General features: G+C 50.5%; 1 protein-coding gene across 5 annotated transcripts in view; it reads left to right on the top strand.

Annotated features, from left to right (window-relative positions):
* Positions 1 to 21,409, top strand: part of Xpnpep1 (X-prolyl aminopeptidase 1) — a 50,121-nt gene that overhangs the window by 21,318 nt on the left and 7,394 nt on the right. For 3 of the 5 annotated variants that reach the window (NM_131913.3, NM_001398660.1, XM_087602657.1), the window contains 13 exon segments: positions 5,756 to 5,819; positions 6,893 to 6,997; positions 8,035 to 8,127; positions 8,405 to 8,548; positions 10,075 to 10,170; positions 12,232 to 12,313; positions 14,009 to 14,219; positions 15,444 to 15,533; positions 16,446 to 16,496; positions 17,530 to 17,588; positions 17,710 to 17,787; positions 19,697 to 19,768; positions 21,025 to 21,085. In NM_131913.3, the coding sequence (NP_571988.1) occupies positions 5,756 to 5,819; positions 6,893 to 6,997; positions 8,035 to 8,127; positions 8,405 to 8,548; positions 10,075 to 10,170; positions 12,232 to 12,313; positions 14,009 to 14,219; positions 15,444 to 15,533; positions 16,446 to 16,496; positions 17,530 to 17,588; positions 17,710 to 17,787; positions 19,697 to 19,768; positions 21,025 to 21,085 (1,206 nt within the window). 5 annotated transcript variants of the gene reach the window in all.

Raw genomic sequence — 21,409 nt, 5'->3', positions numbered from 1 at the left:
GGAGAAGTTACTGAGAGAATGTACTTATATTTAACTCTTGACCCAGCCATTCCTTCCCAGCATGCGACCTACCTAGAAGCAATGGGACCTGGGAAATGAAGTTCTAGCTGGGCAGCCATTCCTTCCCAGCATGCGACCTACCTAGAAGCAATGGGACCTGGGAAATGAAGTTCTAGCTGGGCAGCCATTCCTTCCCATCATGTGACCTACCTAGAAGCAATGGGACCTGGGAAATGAAGTTCTAGCTGGGCAGCCACTGTCAGGTAGCCTGGCTACCTTGTGGCAGGAGTGTTTGTCTTTGGGAAGCTGTGCACTTTCCTCAGGTATGTTGACGCTGTTCCATTTAGGAGAGAAGTGGTGCCAAAGCCTGGGCATTGATTCCGTGTCAGGGTGTAAGGACAGAGCTTCTGTCTCTGTTCACGGTCTTCATGAGGTAGTTTCAGAATACAGATACCAACCATTCGGTTTCAGTTTTGTTGAGAATTTAATGTGTATGAGGCATGTTCTAGATACTTGGCTTATAGGAACAGAGGATCAGGGAGGGAAAAATGTGCCCCCAGAGTGGGCTCTAATAAATTTAGTCTTGTGGCGTTTGTGCGTGTGTTGTCCTGCCTTGTTCCAAGTGCATGTGGCCATGTGACAGCTCTTAAACTTCAGTACTAGTTACCCCCATCCTCAACCTGAGTGTTCTCTAGAACTGCAGGGTAGAGTGCAAGCCTTTCAGTGTGATGTATGGGCCTCTGACTGTTTCTTCAGACTGTTCCCAGAATTCTCTGCTGTTGCCTCTGTGGGTTCTGACCATGTCCTCAGACTGTTCCCAGAATTCTCTGCTTCTTCCTCTGTGGAGCTCTGACCATGTCTTCAGACTGTTCCCAGAATTCTCTGCTGCTGCCTCAGGAGCTCTGACCATGTCTTCAGACTGTTCCCAGAATTCTCTGCTTCTTCCTCTATGGAGCTCTGACCATGTCCTCAGACTGTTCCCAGAATTCTCTGCTGCTGCCTCTGTTGTCAGGCCTGTTGGCGGGCAGCCCAGATCTTGTGTCCTGCCTCTGGCCTTCTCTAGCCTTCCCCTTTCTCTGGATAGTCCTCTGTTCCTCCTCTGTCCATGGTGGCCCAGGTTAGACCTCAAACTGCAGCCTGATGGGTTTAAAGGCAGATCTAAGCAACCTTGAAGCTAGAGCAAGCTCTGCACTGCATATCCGTCGTACCTTACGTGGCTGTAGCTCATGTTTCTCAGGATGCCTGTCCCCTGTGGCTGGCACGATTGCCTACTCTGAGAAACCTGATTACGTTCCCTGAGTCTGGCTCGGTGCCTAATGCACAGGAGCAAATGTGGCTCTTATTCGTGCTGAGCACCAGTTCCTACCCAGTCCTTAAGGGTGGGCATCATCATCTCCCTATTTCACAGATGAGCAAGCTGAGCCCGGCTTGGTGATAGACTTGGGTTATCAATTATGTTATCGAAGGTTGTGGACTCCGGGCCATACTTTATGTTCCTGGTTGCTTCTGAGCTTCTAGTCCATTTTTACGGTAAGTACCATCTGTAGTGTAGGATTGGACATTGCCTGGCAGCGTAAGCAAGGGTGAGGCCTTTCCACAGTTAGGCCCGAGTTCACATTTCCCCTCTACTGTTTGTTGTTGTGGAACTTTGGGTGGAAGGAAGTAACTGACCTCTGTGAACTTCAGTTTTGTTTTCCCATCTGTAGCTGGGGGAGGCGATCACTTCTAGACCTCGTGGTATTAGAACTGGAGGAAATTAATACAGTCATTGGCAACAAAAAGGAATCAGGCCCAATACCGCAGCCAGTGTAACCTATCAGCATCACCCATGATTGACAGAGGTGGGAGACCTCTGAAAGCTGGCGTGGGTAGGGAAGCTTGTGTCAGACAGACAGGTATTGGAGCTGGGGTTTGAGAGATGACTAAGGTTCTTGGTGTAGTTTGTAGATGTCATTGACATTGTTTGAGTTAGACACCAACATTTTAGAAATCAGGTGGTTTCTCACAGACACAGGCGTTTCTAACTTCTGAGTATGAAGGCGGGCATTGCAAGGCCTGTGGCTAGGTGGGAGTGGGAGTCTGTCCTGCTTTGTCCCTGTGTCTTGCCTGCTGGCCTCCTGCTGTGAGATGGCTTGAAGCCTCAGCTTTAGATGATAAGTCCCCTCAGACCCTTTTCTGTTCCTGTTACAGCTATGACCCCTCAAACAGCAGACTGCTGTTCCCTCACAGCTCAGAGGTTCCCAGGTCTGTAGGGGGCTAGCAGAGATTCGTTACCTCTGGAGGCTTCAGGGAGGACCCACTTCCTTGGTTTGAGCTCCTCTGGGACCTGTTTCTTTCCTTCCTTTTCATCAAATGAGTAAGGTTCCCTGGGTAGAGGGAGAGGCCCTTCATTGATTCTGCACTTGTTGGTTGGGAACCCACTGTGTGGCACCTGCTCTGTGCACAGGGACAGTTGTGGCCACTCTGCTCTTGTCGGGGGCACTGCGAGAGGTGTGAAGGACCTATGCAGTAAAAGTATGACGTGCTCCCCGGGAAGAGAGAAAGCTGCTTCTGTACGGAGCACTCAGGGCTGCTGGGTGGCTCGTCTGGGTGGCTCAGACAGCCCTGCTGTGGAGATGACGTTCACCCGGACTGTACTGATGAGGTGCGGCGGAGGCTGAGGTTGGAGTTTCCAGAGGACGACAGGGCCTGATCAGGTGGTAACCTGGGGCCTGGGCCAGGATTTGCATTTGATCTTAGACATGATAGGCAACCATTAGAGAGGAGGGCAGTCATAAGATGTGTTAAGAATACGTGTGTTTGAAACCCTCTTTCCTGTGTGTGTGGAGGGAGGGTTCAGGACTGTGGACAGGTGGAAACTATGAGGCTTGGCCTGGATCCTTTTATGAGAAATGCAGAGAATGGGAAAATTTGGAGGAAAAGCCAGCAGCTGTGTCTGCTTCCTTGTGACTCTCTTTAGTGGGCTCCGGGAAGAATGTCCCTGGGTCTTGCCAGCTTCATGACTGGGGAAGAGCATGGGCCAGGACTCAGTGCTTGCCTGGCCTCGCTTAGCCTTCAGTGTGGAGGTAATGCTGCTGCCAGCCCCATGAGCGACGTCTTTCTGGCTTGGTGACCACTTAGGTCATGTCTGGTTCTCGCCCCGGGCTTTGTCTGGGTCCCAGGCAGGCTAGACGTGATCATCTGCTAGAGAAATCTGTCCCCTGCCCTTTTGGTCGGGGCTGATGAATCCTGTGGTCTCCCGTCCCTCCCCACCCCCTAAGCTTCCTGGATAGTAATGGGGCCACGTTGGAGACCTGTCTCAGAGATCTGGACTCATTAGTATTGTCTTGTCAGCGCATCCTTGGTCTGTCACAGGTAGGAGGGCCACATCCAGGGAGCCGTGTTGTCAGAGAACATCTTTGCTGAGAGGATGAGTCTTCTGTTGCCTTTGTTGTCCTGGTTCCTCAGATGCTTTCTTAGGAGGATGGGGTTATGGGTCTCTTCTGTGTACATGTACTTTTTCCAGGCTTCTGTGAGGTTAACATGTCTTCTTATTTGTCCTTCCCAGCAGGCCTAGGGGGCAGGTGCTGCTTCTCCAGCTCCTCTTTCTCCTTAATCTTTTAAAAATATTATTATTATTATTATTATTATTTTATTTTGAGAGGGTGATGCTGTTGCTGCTGCTGCCCCAGCTGTTCTTGGACTTGTCTAGGCAGACCTTGAACTTAAGACCTTGCCTCGACCTGAGTAGCTGATAGAGACCAGGGGCACTAGGCCTGGTATTCCTGTCTCCCTCTTAAAAGTCTGTATCCAGTAGTGACTGGGTTAACAAATGATTTTGGGGACCATCTCTTCTGTGCCTGTAGGTCCAGTGAATTGTCTTCATGCTGTGTGTGCTCTGAGTGCTCTCTTGGGTTCAGTGGTGGGAATAACACACTTTGGAGATGAAGAACTGCTGAGCGAGGGCTTGACCATGCCGTGGGCTGCAGAGCTGGCCCAGGCTGGGGCCAGGTGTGGCTGGTCTGTGGCTTCCTTATGCTTCACTTCTCACAGCAGGTCCTTTGAGCATCTCCCTGGGGGTCCCTGGGGATGGTTGCCGCAGCTCTGGTGAGGGATGCAGATTTCCATCACAGCAGGAGTGGCACATGGGTACTTTTCTCCTCAAGTGCACTGAGTGTCCCTACATGCGCTGGGCTCTGGCCAGCAGCTCCATGTTTTACTTAAGTTCCTTGCTTCCCTCTGGGAAGTACTTTGCCACTTGGTACTGGCTGTTTCTTGACTCGAGATTCTCCTGCCTCAGCCTCCTCTTGCTGACATTGCAAGGGCGTTCTACCATGCCTAGCGTTGTTTTCCTTGCTGAGTCCTTTGGCCCGGGGAAAGCCTGCTGGCAGTGGTCCTGGAGGGAGACTCCGTTCTGGACACAAGCAGGGCTGGCCTTGGATCTGAGTTATTTACACAATTTCCTTTTTGAACCTTAGTGTATTAGTCTTGCTGCAAAAAAAAAAAAAAAAAAAACTGAGAAAATCTACTTACAGAAGGAAGGACTGGAGGGTGCCCTCGGTCGTGGTAGGAAAGGCTCCCTGGAGGAGCGGGAAGTGGCAGAGAGGGGTGGAGGCCGGCGCTCAGAACACTTCCTCCCTTCCGTTCAGTCTGGGACTGCAGCCTGCAGGATGTCACCGTCCCAGTTAGAGTGGGGCTTCCGACCTGTTAGAGTGGGGCTTCCGACCTCAGTAGCCTAACCTGGATAGTCCCTTTAGGGTGGGCCACTCTACCAGTTAATCTAATCGTAATAATCCATCCCAGACCCGCCCAGAAGTGTGTCTCCTAGGTGATTCCAGATCCTGTCAAGGTGATGGCACTAACCCTCCCTCAGTTTCCTTACTTGCTTTTGATCTTACCCTGGAATCCTTAGGATGAGAGATACTGTGTTCTAGAAGGCAGTCTGGCACAGGCTTCAGGGTTGTGGCTCTGGGGCAGACTGCTGGGGTTTAAATCCCACCTCTGCTGTCTGTGAGTACTGCTGCTCTGGCTGCCTCACAGTGGATTCTCACATCCCCCAGATCAGATCTACCTTCCTCCATGAGAACCTCTTTCCCAAATAGAGGCAGGGGATTCTGAGTGGGACAGGCTTGGGTTTGAGGGGGCCCTCTGGATTGGAGGATGTGCTGCTTCCTGTTCCCTGACAGGAAGAGATGGGCCTGTGTGGGAGTCTGACACCACCATGGAGGGGACATGCAGGACGTTCAGAAAGAAGCCTGTGTCAAAAGAGACTTTAAGTTAAAACAAATGCAGCTCCACTTTTCAGAAAAATAACAGATGCCCAAATGTCAGCGGCAAGGGAGGGAGAAGCTAGCAGTGTTGGTAAGACCTTATCGAGGGAAGCGGTTCTGAGTGGTTCTGAGTGGTTCTGAGCTGTTCTGAGCCATTCTCTTCAGTTGCTTTGTTCTCCAAATGGGGCTGTGCAGCTAAAGGGCATTAACATGTACCCTTTAATCAGAGTCGTTCACACCTTGTGCTAGCTTTTTGTTGTTGTTTTGCTTTTCCGAGGCAGGATGTTGCTGAGTAAGTAGCCTAGGCTGGCATCAAACTCAGTGCTGAGATTATAAGTATGTGCCACCATGCTTGACTATTTAAAAAAAAAATGTTTGGTTTGCTTCTCTGCCTGTTCCTTTGGCTCCATGAGCGAAGGTACCAAGAACCTTCCACCTGCTGTACCACCATAGGCTGCAGCACGGGCATGAACAGTTGAGGTCCAGCTCTTGTCTTTGTTTTCCAGAGTGAGTACATTGCACCCTGTGACTGTCGGAGGGCGTTCGTCTCCGGCTTCGATGGCTCTGCAGGTGAGTCACCAACCCTTCTGTTCTTACTTTGCCTTTGTTTTGGTTCCACCCGGAAGGGAACTGAATTGTGTTCCAGCCTGTGCCATAGAATCAAAAATGAAACGCAAGCTGGACCTTCCCCCGCCTGAGCCTGTGCAGTGGGGGAAGTTCTGATTCCCTCTGCTCATCGACATCGCCTTTTAGTGACCCTCTGTTCTTTTCTGTGTCTTTGCTGTTTCAGACAAAACAGAACAACCTTTTATTACAAAGAACACTCTTGAGCTCTGTATAGCTTATTTCTGTAGTATTAATTAACCTGAACATGGCTGCTGGCTGGTGCCTCAAATGTGAGATCCGGGGCCTTAATGGGTTATCAGTTATTCCATTACAGCCTCCTGGCCCTGTGAAGGGCCCTGTGTCCTTTTGATACTTCATTTTAGCAGCGTTAGATGATAATGGCTGATGTTGAGCTTCTTTGATGCTATGCCCTAACTTTTCCAAAACTGTCACATCATTGACTTTTTGGGTGGTTTTCCCTTTGGGCTCCCATCCCTTGAGCAATCTAGCTGAGGTCAGATCCCCTCTCTTCTCGTGGTTCACCTCTGCTTCCTTTGGCTTAAGTGCTTGTGTTGGTTGGCACGTTTTGGTTGGTTTTGGCCATTGCCTCTGCTGAGAGCCCAGGCCTGTGGGAACTTAGGGCAAACAGAGGTAGGAGCTGGGACTCCGTGCTGGTGGTGCCTGCTGAGTCATCACAGACGCCGATGGTCCAGGTTGCCTGCTTCTCAGGGAGGTGAGGCAGCTCTTGGTGGGTGTCTGTTGGATCAGAAGAACCTTGTCTTGTTGGTTATGAGATTTGACCACAAGACTGTCCGCTCCTTCCTTCTTACTCCGGCTGTGAGTGTGTGGGGACCAGCGTCCTGGTAGTCTAGACTTCTGACAGAGTCTGCCCTGCGCTGCCCTGGGATCATTCACTCACCTGGGCATGTCCTTGGAGTCCAGGACCCCTGTGCTCCTCACTGCCCTGGCTGCCTACTTTGTTTTCACACAGATTGTCAGTGGTGGTCAGAAACCTCTCTTTTGCTACTCTGCTCTAGGCACAGCTATCATCACGGAGGAGCATGCGGCCATGTGGACGGATGGGCGCTACTTTCTCCAAGCTGCCAAGCAGATGGACAACAACTGGACCCTCATGAAGATGGGTGGGTAGAAGCAGGGACCAGCCACCTAATGCCACGGGCATTGGTCTGGGCAGGGGTGGGAATGCTTCGGGGATCTAGGATCTTAGTGCATTCCCTGACACCCTGGAGCCTTTGCAAAGCCAAGGAAAAACAAAAAAAGTACACCTTTGTGTACATACCAGTGCACACTCACTTTTAGAGGATTCAAGATTCAAAAATCCCAGGTTCAATGTACAGAGAAACCGACTTTGGGGTCCGCAGGCTGAAGCTGACAGGTCAGGTAGCACTATAGGGTCAGAGCAGTAAAGTTAAAGTGGCAATATGTCAGCTCCAGGGTGTGGGGTGGCTCCCTGTCCCCTCTCAGTGCCACTCCCATGTCCTGTATACCTTTCCTCAGTGTGCCAGAGTATAGGGAGGGTCTGCAGGACTCATTGCCTGTGAGTGACTCAGCCCTAGGGTTCTGCCAAAGACCTGTCGTCTGAAGTGATGGGGCTTCATCCTACAGGAGTTATATCAGGGATTCCAAGAAAAACTTTGTTAATAAAGTGGCTTATTTAGTGGTTTGTTTAAAAAAGTGGAAAGAGTCAAATAGCAAAATAAACCTTCCTGCCTGCCTGGAAGTCAGGAGCTTCACAAACCTTTGAGATTCCCGTCTGTCAAAAGTGAGCAGAGAAAAGCCTCAGAGTGTATGAGCTTTTATTCTGATGAGTCGTGCATGGTGCCAGGATGTTAATTGTTTAGCAAAAATCTCATTGTTTTTTTTTTTTTTTTTTAAAAAAACTTTGTCCCCAAAATACTGGCTGGATTATTCTAGTTCTCTTGGAGGTTGTTTAATAATTTCCGTAGTCTTGTAGAAGGAAGAGGCTGTGCATTGTTGTGGTTGGGAGAACCAAGGTTGGAGTAGGCTCCTGTGTATAGCACTTGGAATTCCAAGAAGGACTTTTTGTGGCCAAGACTTAGGCTCAGCTTAGACAGAGGCTGGCTGTGGGCAGGGGCTTTGCTCTGTGATCTTGGCCTTGTCTGTGAAAGGAAGCCACTTAGGAGTTCTGTCCTCCTAGGTCTGAAGGACACACCGACTCAGGAGGACTGGCTGGTGAGTGTGCTTCCGGAAGGATCCAGGGTTGGTGTGGACCCTCTCATCATTCCCACAGGTGAGTGACTTGGTCCTTTCCGGCCTCCTGGACTCCTCTGTAATTCTCCATGTTTGCTGCTGGGATCTGGGGCATTCGGGACTCAATACGACTCGATGTCACGATCGAGGGTCAGCTACAGAAGACATGTCTGGGACAGGCAGGGAAGGTGGCGACGTTCTTTATTCTGTGAGCCCAGCACCGAGGAATGCCTTTCAGAAGAGGCTGGCCCAAACCCTGCGATTTGCCTTAGGTGAAACGAGTGTTCATTTGTGGCTGGCCATGTGCTTTTCTTCAGATTACTGGAAGAAGATGGCCAAGGTACTTCGAAGTGCTGGTCACCACCTCGTGCCTGTGAAGGAGAACCTTGTGGATAAGATCTGGACAGACCGGCCAGAGCGCCCTTGCAAGCCCCTCCTCACACTGGGTCTGGATTATACAGGTCAGAGCCATAGCTGTGACTCCGAGAGCCTGCCTTGCCAACCCATCTTGTTAAAGTCATATTCAAAGCGCTGTTATGGAGTTGGTAGATGCCGTTGTATGCAGCCTTGTCTCCGGCACAGGTTCTGGCCTTACCACAGGACTGTGCCTCACCTGGCGTGGATGGCCAGTTGACCAGGCGGGCTCTAGCGCCTTCCGCTTTTGCTGTCTTCTTGCCACCTACTTTGGCTCAGTCTGTGGTGGCAGAGCTTTTCTGGTGGTGTTGTGGGTGCTGGGGGAAGACCAAAGCTTTCCCCTGGTTGGCAACTGCTCCTGACCCTGGGCCCACTTCCTCTCTTGTGGCACTCGTGGGGCTGCCCTCCAGGCCTCCCTGGGTTGTAGCTTACGGTGTAGAAGTTTAGATGTGGCTGTCTCCTGGCCTGTGAGAGTGTGTGAGCCGCATGTACTGCCAGGCTTCTGTGGGAGAAGGAAGTGTGGGTTAATGGAGACAGTGAAGGGTAGAAGGAGACTGGAGGTGGGGCTGCAGGGGAGGGCCTTGCTGTAGAAACAGGGAGGTGGCTGGGGACGTCTGGAATGTAGGCAGATTGCCAGAGGGGTCCTGGGAAGAAAGTATCACAGCTCAGACACTGGCCAAGTTTTAAACAGCATTCCCCGGGCTGATCTTCAAAGCAGTCTGTGGTTGTGGGCAGCCCCAGGCTTGTTTTCCTGTGTGACACCCTCATTGGGGTGCGTGGCTTATGGGGAGGATGAGTTCAGCGAGTGGCCCAGGGTCAGCCTACTACTTTCCATCAGCATGGTTGAAGTTGTCTTTTAACTGAAATAGAGCCTCTGACCTGTCGCTGCAGGAGAGAGCGCCCAGATACTGCTGCCCAAGGTTCTGTTTTGGAAGGCTCAGGACACTGCTAGGTGCTGGGTAGACCAGTGCCTACCCTGTTCATAGGTAGCTAGTGAGAAGCTAAGTTACAGATGCTTCTGTAGTGAGGTGACTTCCTCAGGTGCCACACTGCATTCTGGGAGTGTGACTTGGAAGCAGTATTCACAGTGAGTTAGGTCAGCCTGCAGCAGGGACTCTGGTCTTAGCCCCAAGTCTTTGGGCCCAAGAAACGCAAAGCGAGTTTCACAGGGGAGGTCTGCTGTGGAGAGTGTACTCAGATAGCCCAGGCTCAGTCACACTAGCCTCTATGTGCTAGCCCATGTAATTGCCAGTCTAACTGTACGTGCTGCCCTGTGGACTGTAAGTCCAACAGGGAGGAACTTGGTGTGTCCAGAGCCATAACTGCTCCAAGCAGTAGGTAGATGCTGCGCCTGGTAGGTCTGGGTGCTGTGTAGGCCTTTGGGGGAGGCAGGCAGGGCTCAGGGCAGTCAGGGGACTTGGCAGAGTCGTCCTCCTTCTGTAGGGATGGACTCTACGCTGCACGCCTGCCGTGAGAAGTGGTACTGTGTGCGAGGGTTCAGCATAGCCTTCTCACCTGGCTTCTGACTTCCGAGGGTCATAGAGGAGGCAGACGCTCATTTGTTTTCTTACAGGCATCTCGTGGAAGGAGAAGGTTGCAGACCTTCGGTTGAAAATGGCGGAGAGGAGCATCGTGTGGTTTGTGGTCACTGCCCTAGACGAGATTGCATGTGAGTACTCTGGTTTCACTGCAGGGGCATTACCTGATCTCCTCCTCGGGCCTCTGGGAATCTGTGTTTGTGCCATTCAGCTCTGTGAATGGTGAGGGAATTCGTAACAGTGTCTTTAAATAAGAGAGCAAATGCCGGTTAGCACAAAGGAGGGAGCATTACAGTTGGAATAGGGATGGCCCACCTGACAGAACAGCGCACACACAGCCAGGGGCTCCTGGTGAATCCGGTGTGTGATGCCTGCCTCTGGCCTCGCAGTCTGAAGGACTGACTTCTCTGAGGAAGAATATTCTAAATATTTTTTTTTTTTGTGTTGCTCTCTCTTTATACTTAAATAGTTTCTAAGATCTTCATAGAGAGAGTATTCTAGTCAAGTTTTTACCTCAGAAAACTTAACAGGAAGGTCTTCTCTAGGTCCTGCCCCTTAATCTTCTGACTTTCCACTACCCCTGCTGTTCAAAACCTGTCCTCTCCCAGAGTTTGAAGGAGCCTGAGTGAAATGCTCTCTCCTGTCCCGCTCTGACTGGATTTGATTCAGGGAGGCTTGGAAGAGGCTTTTGTGCATTTTATCTCTCCACTGGAGGAAGAAAGCCCACTGGGGATGTCCCGCCTCTTCCGTCCCCAGACTTTGTCAGATGTCTGTGATTGTTGTCTCGAATTAACCCTGCCTCAGAGGGAAAAACACACAAAAGTGCTTTCTCTCTTTGAAAATAAAACAAATATGTCCCTATTTTGGAGACCCTCTGAAGTGCAGAGGAAGTAGAAGAAAAATAAGATTCACTCACAAGCCTTTTCCCTAGTGACAGCCATTGTTGACATTTCTGGGTATCTGTCATTCAGCCTGGTGTTCTAGACGTGTCAGTGTGCTGGGAACAAATATAAACGCAATTTAAGCATTAAGAATCCCCTCAAATGGTGGTGCTAAGGTCTGCCTGACAGCTTCCATTTGGAGGCCTTTGCGCTATCTCCAGCTTCTCCATAAGTTACTGTGGTTCTCTCGTCCGGAGCATGGCTCATACTCACATATCTCAGTTTCTGGTCATTTTGCCTTCCTATTTCTGGTTGATCTTGTGAGTGTGAGGGTGAGCGTGTGGTGGGACTTCTGACACATCCATTCTGTCACACGTCAGCAGCCCCAAGTCCCTTCATTTCAGAAGGAGGTAGTAAAGCCCGATGGGAGGCAGGCCTCTAACCCAGCACTTGGGAGGCAGAGGCATGTGAATCTGAGTTCGAGGCCAGCCTGGACCACCTAGCAGGTTCCAGGCTGTCTACGGCTACACAATGAGACCTTGTCTCCAAAAAATAAAACACTCAAGAGTCAGTATGAGGTTAAACCTTTCTACTTTCTTTGAGAAGCCATTATTTTAACATAGAGGGGGCGGCTGCTTTTTGTACTCGGCCTTTTCGCTCCCTTATCTTTGAGAGCAAGCATTGGAGCGGCAGCCAGGCCCAGAGCTGCACTGTCTGCTTGTCTGTTAGGCTTCTCAAGTGTTCGGTGACCTCATCAGACTCCAGCCCCTGGCTCAGGGCAGGTCCTCCACCCAGCCCAGTAACAGCCCACTGTGGTTGAGCCACAGCCTCCTGACTCACGACTTCCGGCTCTGAGGAGAAGCTCTGTGTAGGTGGAGCTCAGTGGGGTCTCTATGTCACCACCTCCACTTCAGACTTTCTGTCCTAGGTCGTTTGCCTTGGAATAGAGAGATTGCATGTGTCCCCCTTATATTTGAGGGGGTCAGAGTCTGTTTGCAGCAGCGCTGAGCTTGGCAGATTCCCACAGTCAGTTACCAGTTTCAGCTCTTTGGGGGACACTGGTTATGACTTTTTGATCCTACTCCCTCCTCAGGCTTGCAACATGGCCAACTAGGAAACAGTTCTGGCGCCATCAGGTGGCCGACACCAGCATCTGCAGCTCAGTCGTGGAACCCTGAGAGATGTGGAATCCTTTGATAGGAGCTGAATTCTAAGCAGAAACTCCTCCCTCCCCAAAAGCTACCTGTAAAGCCTGACCCTGGAGCCAGGCATTGAAAGGAACCATTTTAAAGAAATTGCTTTCCTTTTTAGGGCTGTTCAATCTCCGAGGGTCAGATGTGGAGCACAACCCGGTGTTTTTCTCCTACGCAATCATAGGACTAGAGAGGATCATGTAAGTGCTCTCTCCCACCCAGATACCCCCTCCTGGCCCTCACCCCACCGTTGCTATGCTTGCTTTCTCACTTTAGAACTCCTCCTTCATCCGCTTGTCCTTGCCTGTCCTAACAGGTGTTTGCTTTAATCCTGCCTTCCCTCTAAACCTCTAAATGTCTTGAAATCTACAAAATTATTTATAGTAACACAAGACTGAGAAATAAGTGTGTGAGACTATCAGAGCACAGATGCTGTGAGGTTCTTCATGAGGTTCCTGCTGTGTGATCTGGCCCAGGCCACACAGGTTTCAGGTTTCCCAGAAGGCAGTGCGGAGGGAGCAGCATAGGCTTAGCTGTATGGTTCTGGACCCCAGGCGTCTTAAAGGTCAGCAGCAATATGGGGAATCATGGTCTATGGTCTGCTGTCTTGCCAGTTTTACCACTTCAGACATTACTTTCAGGCTAACGTCATTGTCTTTCTATTGAATGGGATTATAGTTCTTTGCTCTTGTGATAGAACACTCTGATTGGAAATAACTTAGGGGAGGAAAGGATGACCTTGACTTACACTTCATGCCACAGTCCACCATTGAGGGGAACCAGGGCAGGAACTCAAACAGGAGCTTGAAGCAGGGCCTTGTTTAGCTGGCTTTCTCTCTTTCTTTTTTCTTTTCTTTTCTTTTTTTTTTTTTAAAGATTTATTCATTTATATGAGTACACTGTCGCTTTCTTCAGACACACTAGAAGAGGGCATTGTTACAGATGGTTGTGAGCCACCATGTGGTTGCTGGGAATTGAACTCAGGACTTCTGGAAGAACAGTTGATGCTCTTAACCACTGAGCCATAGCTGGCTTTCTTATATAGCACAGAATCACCTGCCTAGGGAATGGTGCCACCTGCAGTGGGCGCATGCCTAAGGAATGGTGCCACAGGCAGAGGGCTGGGCCCTCCTGTATCAACTGAACCAAGACAATCTCTCAGAGATTTACCCAGTAGCCAATCATTTTGGCCTGTCCTCAGCTCATTTGCACTTCTCAGACAATGGTAGGCTGTGTCAAGTTGACAGTTAAAACTTAACTATGGCAGGGGCCAGGTGTGTCTGTACACATCTTTAATTCCAGTTCTCAGAAGGCAGAAACAGGCAGATATCTGAGTTTGGTCTACATAGTTCCAGGACAGCTGGTGTTACAAAGTGAGACCGTGTCTCAAAAAAACCACCAACCAACCAACCACTAGCAGCAGCAACAACAAGTCCGTCCTTTCTTCTTTTTACTTAATGTGTAAAATAGAGGGTTCATCGTGACACTCTACATGTATTTATCATTGCACCGTGCTCATGTTTGGACAGCTCACTTATTGACTGTGAACTGTGTTGGGGCTGGTATTGGATGCTAGCATGAATGGCAGCGTCCTGGGTTACAGTTGAGAAGCTGAGCTCTCCTTTCCCTGAAGGGTTCAGGCATATAAGTGGGGGACCAGCCCGTTAGGGGTGGATGTGTGTGCACAGGAAGGGCTATCGTAGGTGTGTAAGAGGAGATGGCTGGAGGAAAAAGGAAGCATGTTGAATCAAAAATGAAGGCTAGGTGAGCTGTGGTGGTGGGCAGAGGTGGGGTGAGAGGAATCTCGGGAAAGGGACGGCGTGGACGGCGTGCCCTCTGTCTTTCAAGTGGGGTGAGCCATCATATGTGAGTGGGGTGAACCTCGATCCCCACAGGCTCTTCATCGACGGGGACCGCATTGATGCGCCTGGTGTGAAACAGCACCTGCTCCTTGACTTGGGCCTGGAGGCAGAATATAAAATCCAGGTGCTGCCTTACAAGTCCATCCTGAGTGAACTCAAGACCCTGTGTGCTGACCTGTCCCCGAGGGAGAAGGTGTGGGTCAGTGACAAAGCCAGCTATGCTGTGAGCGAGGCCATCCCCAAGGTGAGTGGCCTCAGTCCGCCCTGTCTGTACGGGGCTGGCACCTTTGTGGTTCTGATGAACAGAGCTGGATGGGCTCTGACCTGTGGTCTCTGCCTGAGCCCAGAGCTGGATCCTGGAGTGGAGCCTCTGAGGCCCTTTAAACTCCTTGGGTTTATGTCTCCAGGGTGTGGTGGGAAAGATGGTCTTGGGTGGCACACGCTGATACTTAGGCTTATTTAAATATGTCTGTCCTAACAGCAGTTAGTGTGCCTGAGATAAGAAGCTCTAAGTATGACGGTGCCGCTGTGAGAATGCTTTCAGATAAAGTACAGAACGAGTAAGGTCGTGTAGGTGCTAAACGGTGGTGAAGGCTCCCAAGACCCTGAATGCTGGGGTGCACTTCCCAGCACACAGTTCATCTCGTTCCCTGTGTTTGAGCTTTGGAGGTTTGAGGCACAGAGAGACTGGGGACTGGAGCATTTGTCTTAGGATCACATGGTAGCAATGGCCTTTCCCTTCGTGAGGCAGCCATACCTGTGGATCCACTTTAGTTAGAATGTGTGGTGGGGCCTCAGCCCAGACCTCTTCACTGGGGTTTTCCTACTGCCGGCCAGGGCCTGTGGTTGCTAAGTGATCTTTGAGTCACTCATCAGCATCCTTGATGCTGCACACTGCCTCTGGCCTCCTGCTCAGCCACTGAGAACGCTCCTGCTTTCCCTGCTCCAGGAGGGGAGTGTGTGTGGGGAGAGGCGGAGAATGTGCACAAGCTGGGAAGCTCTGGGGAAGGGTCAGGCGTGCTGAACCCCTTCACGTTCACACGGGGCTGGGCTCTGATTTATTCTGCACCGGGGAAGGGTCCACCCTTCAGTGACTGAGATGAGGCAGCAGCTGAGGGTGATCCTAGAGAGAAGTGGGGAGAGCAGGAGTCCTTGTTTGCAGGTCACCCCCCCTTCAGAGGTAGAATTGTTTCGGTTACCTCTGAGAGGATAATGAGCCCCAGCCATAGCTACAAGGCCTGGAAAAGCAGTCCTATGCTGTGACAGACCGGAAGCATCAAGAGCGTGGCTTGGAGGGGGATGTCTCACTCGATGTATTTAACTTCCTCTGGGTGACCTCAAGCTGTGCTGAACATGCCCAGAGCATCAGCTGTGCCGCCAGGACTGCAGGGGACAGGTGCTGAGCTCCGACCTGCAGTCTTCAAATGGTTTGCCTCCGAGTGTTTCTCACCTTCTCTGCCTCGCCCAGGATCATCGGTGCTGTATGCCTTATACGCCCATCTGCATTGCCAAAGCCGTGAAGAACTCCGCCGAGTCAGCAGGCATGAGGCGGGCTCATGTGAGTGCAGGGCGCATGGGACAGAGGCAGTCGGAAGGAGCCAGCTCTTTCCTCCTCTCTGGGGCCTGGGCCCAAGTCCTCTGGTCTTCCAGAGTCAGTGGGACAATGAGATAGCCATTATGTTGAGCATATAGGCCTGAAATCCTAGCTACTTGCGAGTCTGAGGCAGGAGGATTGTGAATTTCAGTATCAGGTATGTAGTGGGACCTGTTTCAAAAAAGAAAAACCGTAAAATTGGATGTATTAAAATTTTGTGAAATATGACACAAAGTACAAAGAAAGCAGGCGGAAGAGATGGCTCAGTGGTTAAGAGCGTTGGCTGCTCTTCTGGTGGACACAGGTTCAGTTCCCAGCACATACACCATCTCACGACTGTCTGTAACTCTAGTCCCAGGAGAGCCGATGCTGTTTGTCTTAACCTCTGGGGGCACTCGGCACACATGGTGTATAGACACCCGTGCAAGCAAAACACCTATAAAGGTTACACGCATGCACGCATGCACTGATGAGGACCGTGTACAGGGTGGTAGGGTGTGGTGTGATGAGAAAATTAGAAACAGGCAGAAGGTGAGGCTAGCAAGATCTGAGGTTGACAGAGGCTGACCACAGTCAGTCACTCCTGGCTCGGTGCAGGATGGGAATTGGCTGGGTAGAGGAGCTGCCCGTGTGCGTGCTCAGACGGAGCCCCTCTCGACTGAGCCTCAGCTGTGAATGCTGGGCAGCGTTGTTCTTCTCACTCAGTCACGTGTGGGCTTCCCAGATCTCCTCCACAGCATCCACGTGCCTGAGTGCTGCTGGGATGAAGCCTTGGGGGAGGGGGTGGAGGTGGGGTGGTAGGGTGGTGGGATGGTGGGGGTGGGGTGGCCTCAGGACTGGGACCTGAATCTCATTACCTGACTCTGGTTTGCACAGATTAAAGATGCCGTTGCCCTCTGCGAGCTCTTCAACTGGCTGGAGCAAGAGGTTGGTTCTCACCTTCATTGCACATGAGGCTTAAAAGACGGAGCTATCAGCCGTCCGTGCCACGGCTGTCACCTCCTGGACCCTTGTGGCCTAAAGCTTTTGTCTGATTTTAGTGTTTTCTATTACTCTGTGCACACATATATCAGTAAATTCTGTGAGGAAGAAAGACTTCCATCACTGTGGCTCCATGGTAGATGAAGGAATAGGAAAGTCAGCCCTCCTGAGTGACAGGCCAGCTGGGCGTGCTGGGAGGAAGCTCTCTTGATGAGTGTGGTTTGAACTTTAAGCCATAAAACGTTTCATATTAAATCGACTGTTGGCCATTAATCTGTCCACCCACACCTGGGGTTGACAAGAAGTTAGTTTCTTCGGGCTGCTGTTAAGTAGACTCGCTCTGCCTTTAAACAACGGGTTGCTGCTAGAAGTGGGAAGACTGGAGTAGCCTCACTTCTAGTGCGGCCATGGTTTCTCTGTACTTCAGTCTTGCTGTCTGGAAGTCGTTTTGTCGTCCTGGATACAGATGGGCTCTTGCCGTTTGTTTACCTTCTCTTAGGACCGTGCGGTGTGAACGCTGGCCATGTGCCTCGCCGTCCTGAGAAAAGATCCAGGCGGTGGCTGTCTGTCCAGGGCCAGATCGCCTCACTCGCACCTTCCTGCATCTGATTGCTGTAGTCTTCGTGTCCTCTTGTCACAGCCCCGTGGTGTCTTCGCTCTAACCGTTTTATTCCTGCAGTGCTCTTGCCTTCAGTAGCCTTAAACTTAGATGCAGTGCATTTCGGCAGCTTTGGGCACACAGTGCCGTGACAGAAGAGTCCAGTGAATCATTAAATGGCTAGAAACCCTTCCACTGTAGACAGCTGTGCTTGGAGCCTGCCAAAGTTTCCTCCCTGTGAGAGGACACACAGTGTATCCTGAAGAGTGGTCCTTCCCGAGTGAGAGCTGAGGACAAGTCAGCCGTCTGAGGAACCCCCTTCTCCTGTCTGGAGCACGAGTGACTCTCAGTGATGATTTATAAATACTTTTTTTCCTGCAGGTCCCCAAAGGTGGCGTAACGGAGATCTCTGCAGCTGACAAGGCTGAGGAATTTCGAAGGTAAGTGTTTGCTGAGGATACCCGGGGACTTGTGCTGACTTCTTGGCCAGCCGAGTGTGCTGGGAGGGCCTTAATTCCCAGCACCGCAGCCCTCCCGGTGACTCTGCTCTCTCTGTCCCAGACAACAGGCTGACTTTGTGGACCTGAGCTTCCCGACGATTTCCAGCACGGGACCCAACGGCGCCATCATTCACTACGCGTAAGGCCTGCAGACAGAGGCCTTTACACCTGCCTCTGCACAGGAGTCTGAGCAGGGAGACAGTTTTCCTAGAGGCTCCATGCCCACCCCTGTGTGTCTGTGGAGACTGAAGTGGGAGAGAAGAACCCAGACGCCTCGTCTCCTCAGAGTCCTCAAGTCTCCGCCTTTTAGAACTCTCCCCTTCCTTGTTTGTTTGTTGTTATTAATATTTCTAAGATAGATTCTCACTCTGAAGCTCAGACTGGCCCGGAACTCACTACATAGCCTAGGCTGGCATCAGCCTTGTGATGATCCTCCTGCCTCAGCCCGAGATTGCAGGGATTAGCTACCACACCCGCCCGTACTTCCTTTCTGAGGCTCAGAAACTCAGAACCCTTGTATCTTCACTGGAGTTCTGGAATGACTTCTTCCCAGCAGCAGGTTTCTTGTTGTCCTGCTCTGTCCAGTGTAAGTCCCACTGCCGCATCTAAAAGGTGGACTGCTGACTGACTGTGGAGAGAGGTGCTGGCAGCTGAGCCGTCTCTCCCTGACTCCGGCTCCAACCCGGCGTCCTAGTCGAGGGTTTTTGTTTGTTTGTTTGTTTGTTTGTTTTTTGATGTGCTCAGGACCTGAGCCCTGCTGGTGGAGACGTAGGAGATGTCATTAGGTTGGGCATCAGCTTACCCAGGTCAGCACTTTTGCCCCGTGTAGGGCGTTTTGTATATGCCTGTTTCTCCTAAGTGTGCAGTCAAGCAAAGGGCTCAGTCCGTCTCTGGGCTGCAGTTGCGATAGACTTTGCTCCCTTAAATAATTGCGTTTAGAACCATTGGTCTTGGGTAGATTTCAGAGCTGTGTGTGGGAGGTAGTCACACATGTGCCGACATCACTCACACTAACACTCCTGCTCCAACACACAGATACCAAAGAGGTAATGCTCCTGCTCCAACACACAGATACTAAAGGGATTTACTCAGATGATGAATTTCATGGTGGATTTTTTCATATGGTTAGAGCAATAACAACATCAAAGTCCTTTGCTCCTCTCGGTCTTTTCACTGCAGGCTGTTGAAAGTCTGCTCACAGGCTGGGCGGTATCCCATTGTTTTGTTATTGCCGGAGAGGGATTGGTACCCACAGAGTGTGAGCTCAGAATGCTGTCCTCTTCTGGGCGTTCCCCAGCCCGGCGGTGCTCTCTAGAATATAGGATGGGGAAGGTGGATCTCGTCTCACAAAGAGCCACCCAGTAGAAGCGGGTCCACAGAGCCCTGCCCTGCACAGAGACCCTTGGACAGGGTTCGGAGCCCTGAAGCTAGGGAGCCCGTCATGGACCCTGGAGCCCAAGCTTAGACTGTTGCTTTTTCTGTCAGGTGGTTTTTGTTTTTGTTTTTGTTTTTTGTGTTGTTCGTTTGCTATTTGAGATGTGGCCTCACTGTGTAGCTTAGGCCTGTCCTAACTTGTAACACTCCTGCCTCAGCCTCCTTACTGTTTTGTTTTAAAGTCATCTCAAGCACTGTTTCTGTCCCATACACAAGCGCAGTTCCCCTTTTTGTTCCCCTTTCTTAGTTGGCAAGCCAGGCTGCAAAGCCTTGGAATAGTGTAAGCTTAATGCCTGTCATTTATTGGGTAATTTTTCTTTTCATAATAACTTCTGACTTAAATATGCTTCAGGACTAACATACAGAGGCTGGATATAGTGGCACATACCTGTAATCCCAGTATTTGGGGAGGCAGAGACACTTGGCTCCCTGAGTTTGAGGCTAGCCTGGTCTACTGAGCAAGTTCTAGGATAGCCAGGGCTACATAGAGGAATCGTGTCTTGAATCCCCTCCCTTAAAGAAAGAAAGGAAACATAGTATAGAGCATTCATACCTGCTCAAATTTACCAAGTGGTTCTGTTTTTGGAATAACCAATTTTGTTTTCCTTTGTTAGGCCGATCCCTGAGACGAATAGGACCCTGTCCCTGGATGAGGTGTATCTCATTGACTCCGGTGCTCAGTACAAGTAAGTGGGCCAGGGCTGCTGCAGAACCTGAGACTGACCAGCTAGGGGTTGAGGACAAACTGTGCTCTAGCAGAGTGTGTGCGATCCAGCTGCTCGCCCATCCCTACCCCTCATGTGTGCCCCTGCTGCTCGCCCATCCCCACCCCTCGCTGGCTGCCAATGGCATTTTCTGTCCTGTTTTCCTTTTGAGCTACACAGGACGATGGGTAAATTATGGAATGAGCAACTGAGGGGAGGCAAGCTTTGGGATCTCCGTGAAGCTTTCTGCTCCATCCCAGGGAGCTGTCTGCCAGCTCCTGCTTGCAGCTGCCTGGGGGCCTGAGGAAGAAGGGTTCATTTTGAACATATATATCTGAAATGGACCTGCCCTTGCCTCTCCACTTCTGAATTAGTCTTGCCCCTTTCACAGCTATCCACTTTAGCATTTTCTTTCCCCAGGAGAAAGACTGCAATTTGCCTGGGTCTCATTGTTGAACCCAAGAGCAGGCCAGAGTAGTTGCTGTGTGTACAGAAGGCCCTTCCCCACTGCAGTGGAAGCCAGTTAGTGACTGGGTGACCACAGTCTGGCCTGGTGTTCACATGGGAATCGCTTAGTCCTAGTATACATTTTTGTCTTTCCTGAATTGTATAGGAAGATTCTGTAAGTTCTATATTTGGTGTGAACTAGTGTATTTAGTTAAAAGGCACCTCTTTAATAGGCCTCTTTAATAATCCTGTTGCTCTCCAGCTGCAGGGAAAGGATTTTGGTTTTCTTGCCACAAGTTCTTGGTCCAAGCCTCTGTACTTGGTCTGCTGCTTTTCGTCATGACCAGTGATGGCTGTCTCATTGTATCCCTCAGAGTATCCCTCATTGTATGGCCCCAGAACACAGCCTGTCAGGACTGTATCCATTCCTACTCTCGCAAGCCAGTCTGACAGTTACACTTTGGTTTATTTTTTATAACAGTTTTATTGAGATACACTTCACCCACCCAAAGTATAAAATTATTTTTTATGTATACACAGAGTTGTACAGTCATTGCCACAGGTAATTCACGTGTGAGTTTTGTACAGACCCACCTCTTTGGGTGTGTGTGTGAGTTAGGCTGACAGCTCTTGAGGAAGCAGCTTAACCTTGGAGGGAACGCCCGCTGTTTTCTGAAGTGGGTGTGGCCTGTGCTGTTCAGCACTGTGTGTGTAGTTTCTCCATGTTCTGTTTCATGGCTGAGAAAGGGTTATTTTGACTGGAGAAACTGTGTTTTCTCTCCTTTTGACAGGGATGGAACTACAGATGTTACCCGGACCATGCACTTCGGGACCCCTACTGCCTATGAGAAGGTAATGTGAAACAGAGCCTTGAGGCCCTGCCTTCTTACAAAGAACCTTGCTTTTATCAGGGGGTTGCATAAATAAATAAAATTATAAGCAGGGTAGTAAAACGCTCATTTTTGTGGAGTCAGGCTCATTGGGTTTATGAGATCTGTGTGATTAATTATGGAGGATAAGACATTTATAGAAAATTTAAAAGCTTGCTGTTAAGGTCAGAGCAGCTCAAGTTCAACTTCAAATAGCTTTGGCCTTCTCTTGCAGGGGAGTGGGTAGTAAAATATGTGGTTTATCGGCAGGGTCTCGATTGGATTCTGAAAGCCACCCTCTTATTTT

The sequence above is a fragment of the Rattus norvegicus genome, chromosome 1 (assembly GCF_021556685.1).
Source record: "Rattus norvegicus strain SHRSP/BbbUtx chromosome 1, alternate assembly SHRSP_T2T, whole genome shotgun sequence".
NCBI lineage: Eukaryota > Metazoa > Chordata > Mammalia > Rodentia > Muridae > Rattus > Rattus norvegicus.
The sequence above is the reverse complement of the archived record's forward strand: the minus strand, read 5'-3'. Positions and strand labels throughout refer to the sequence as shown.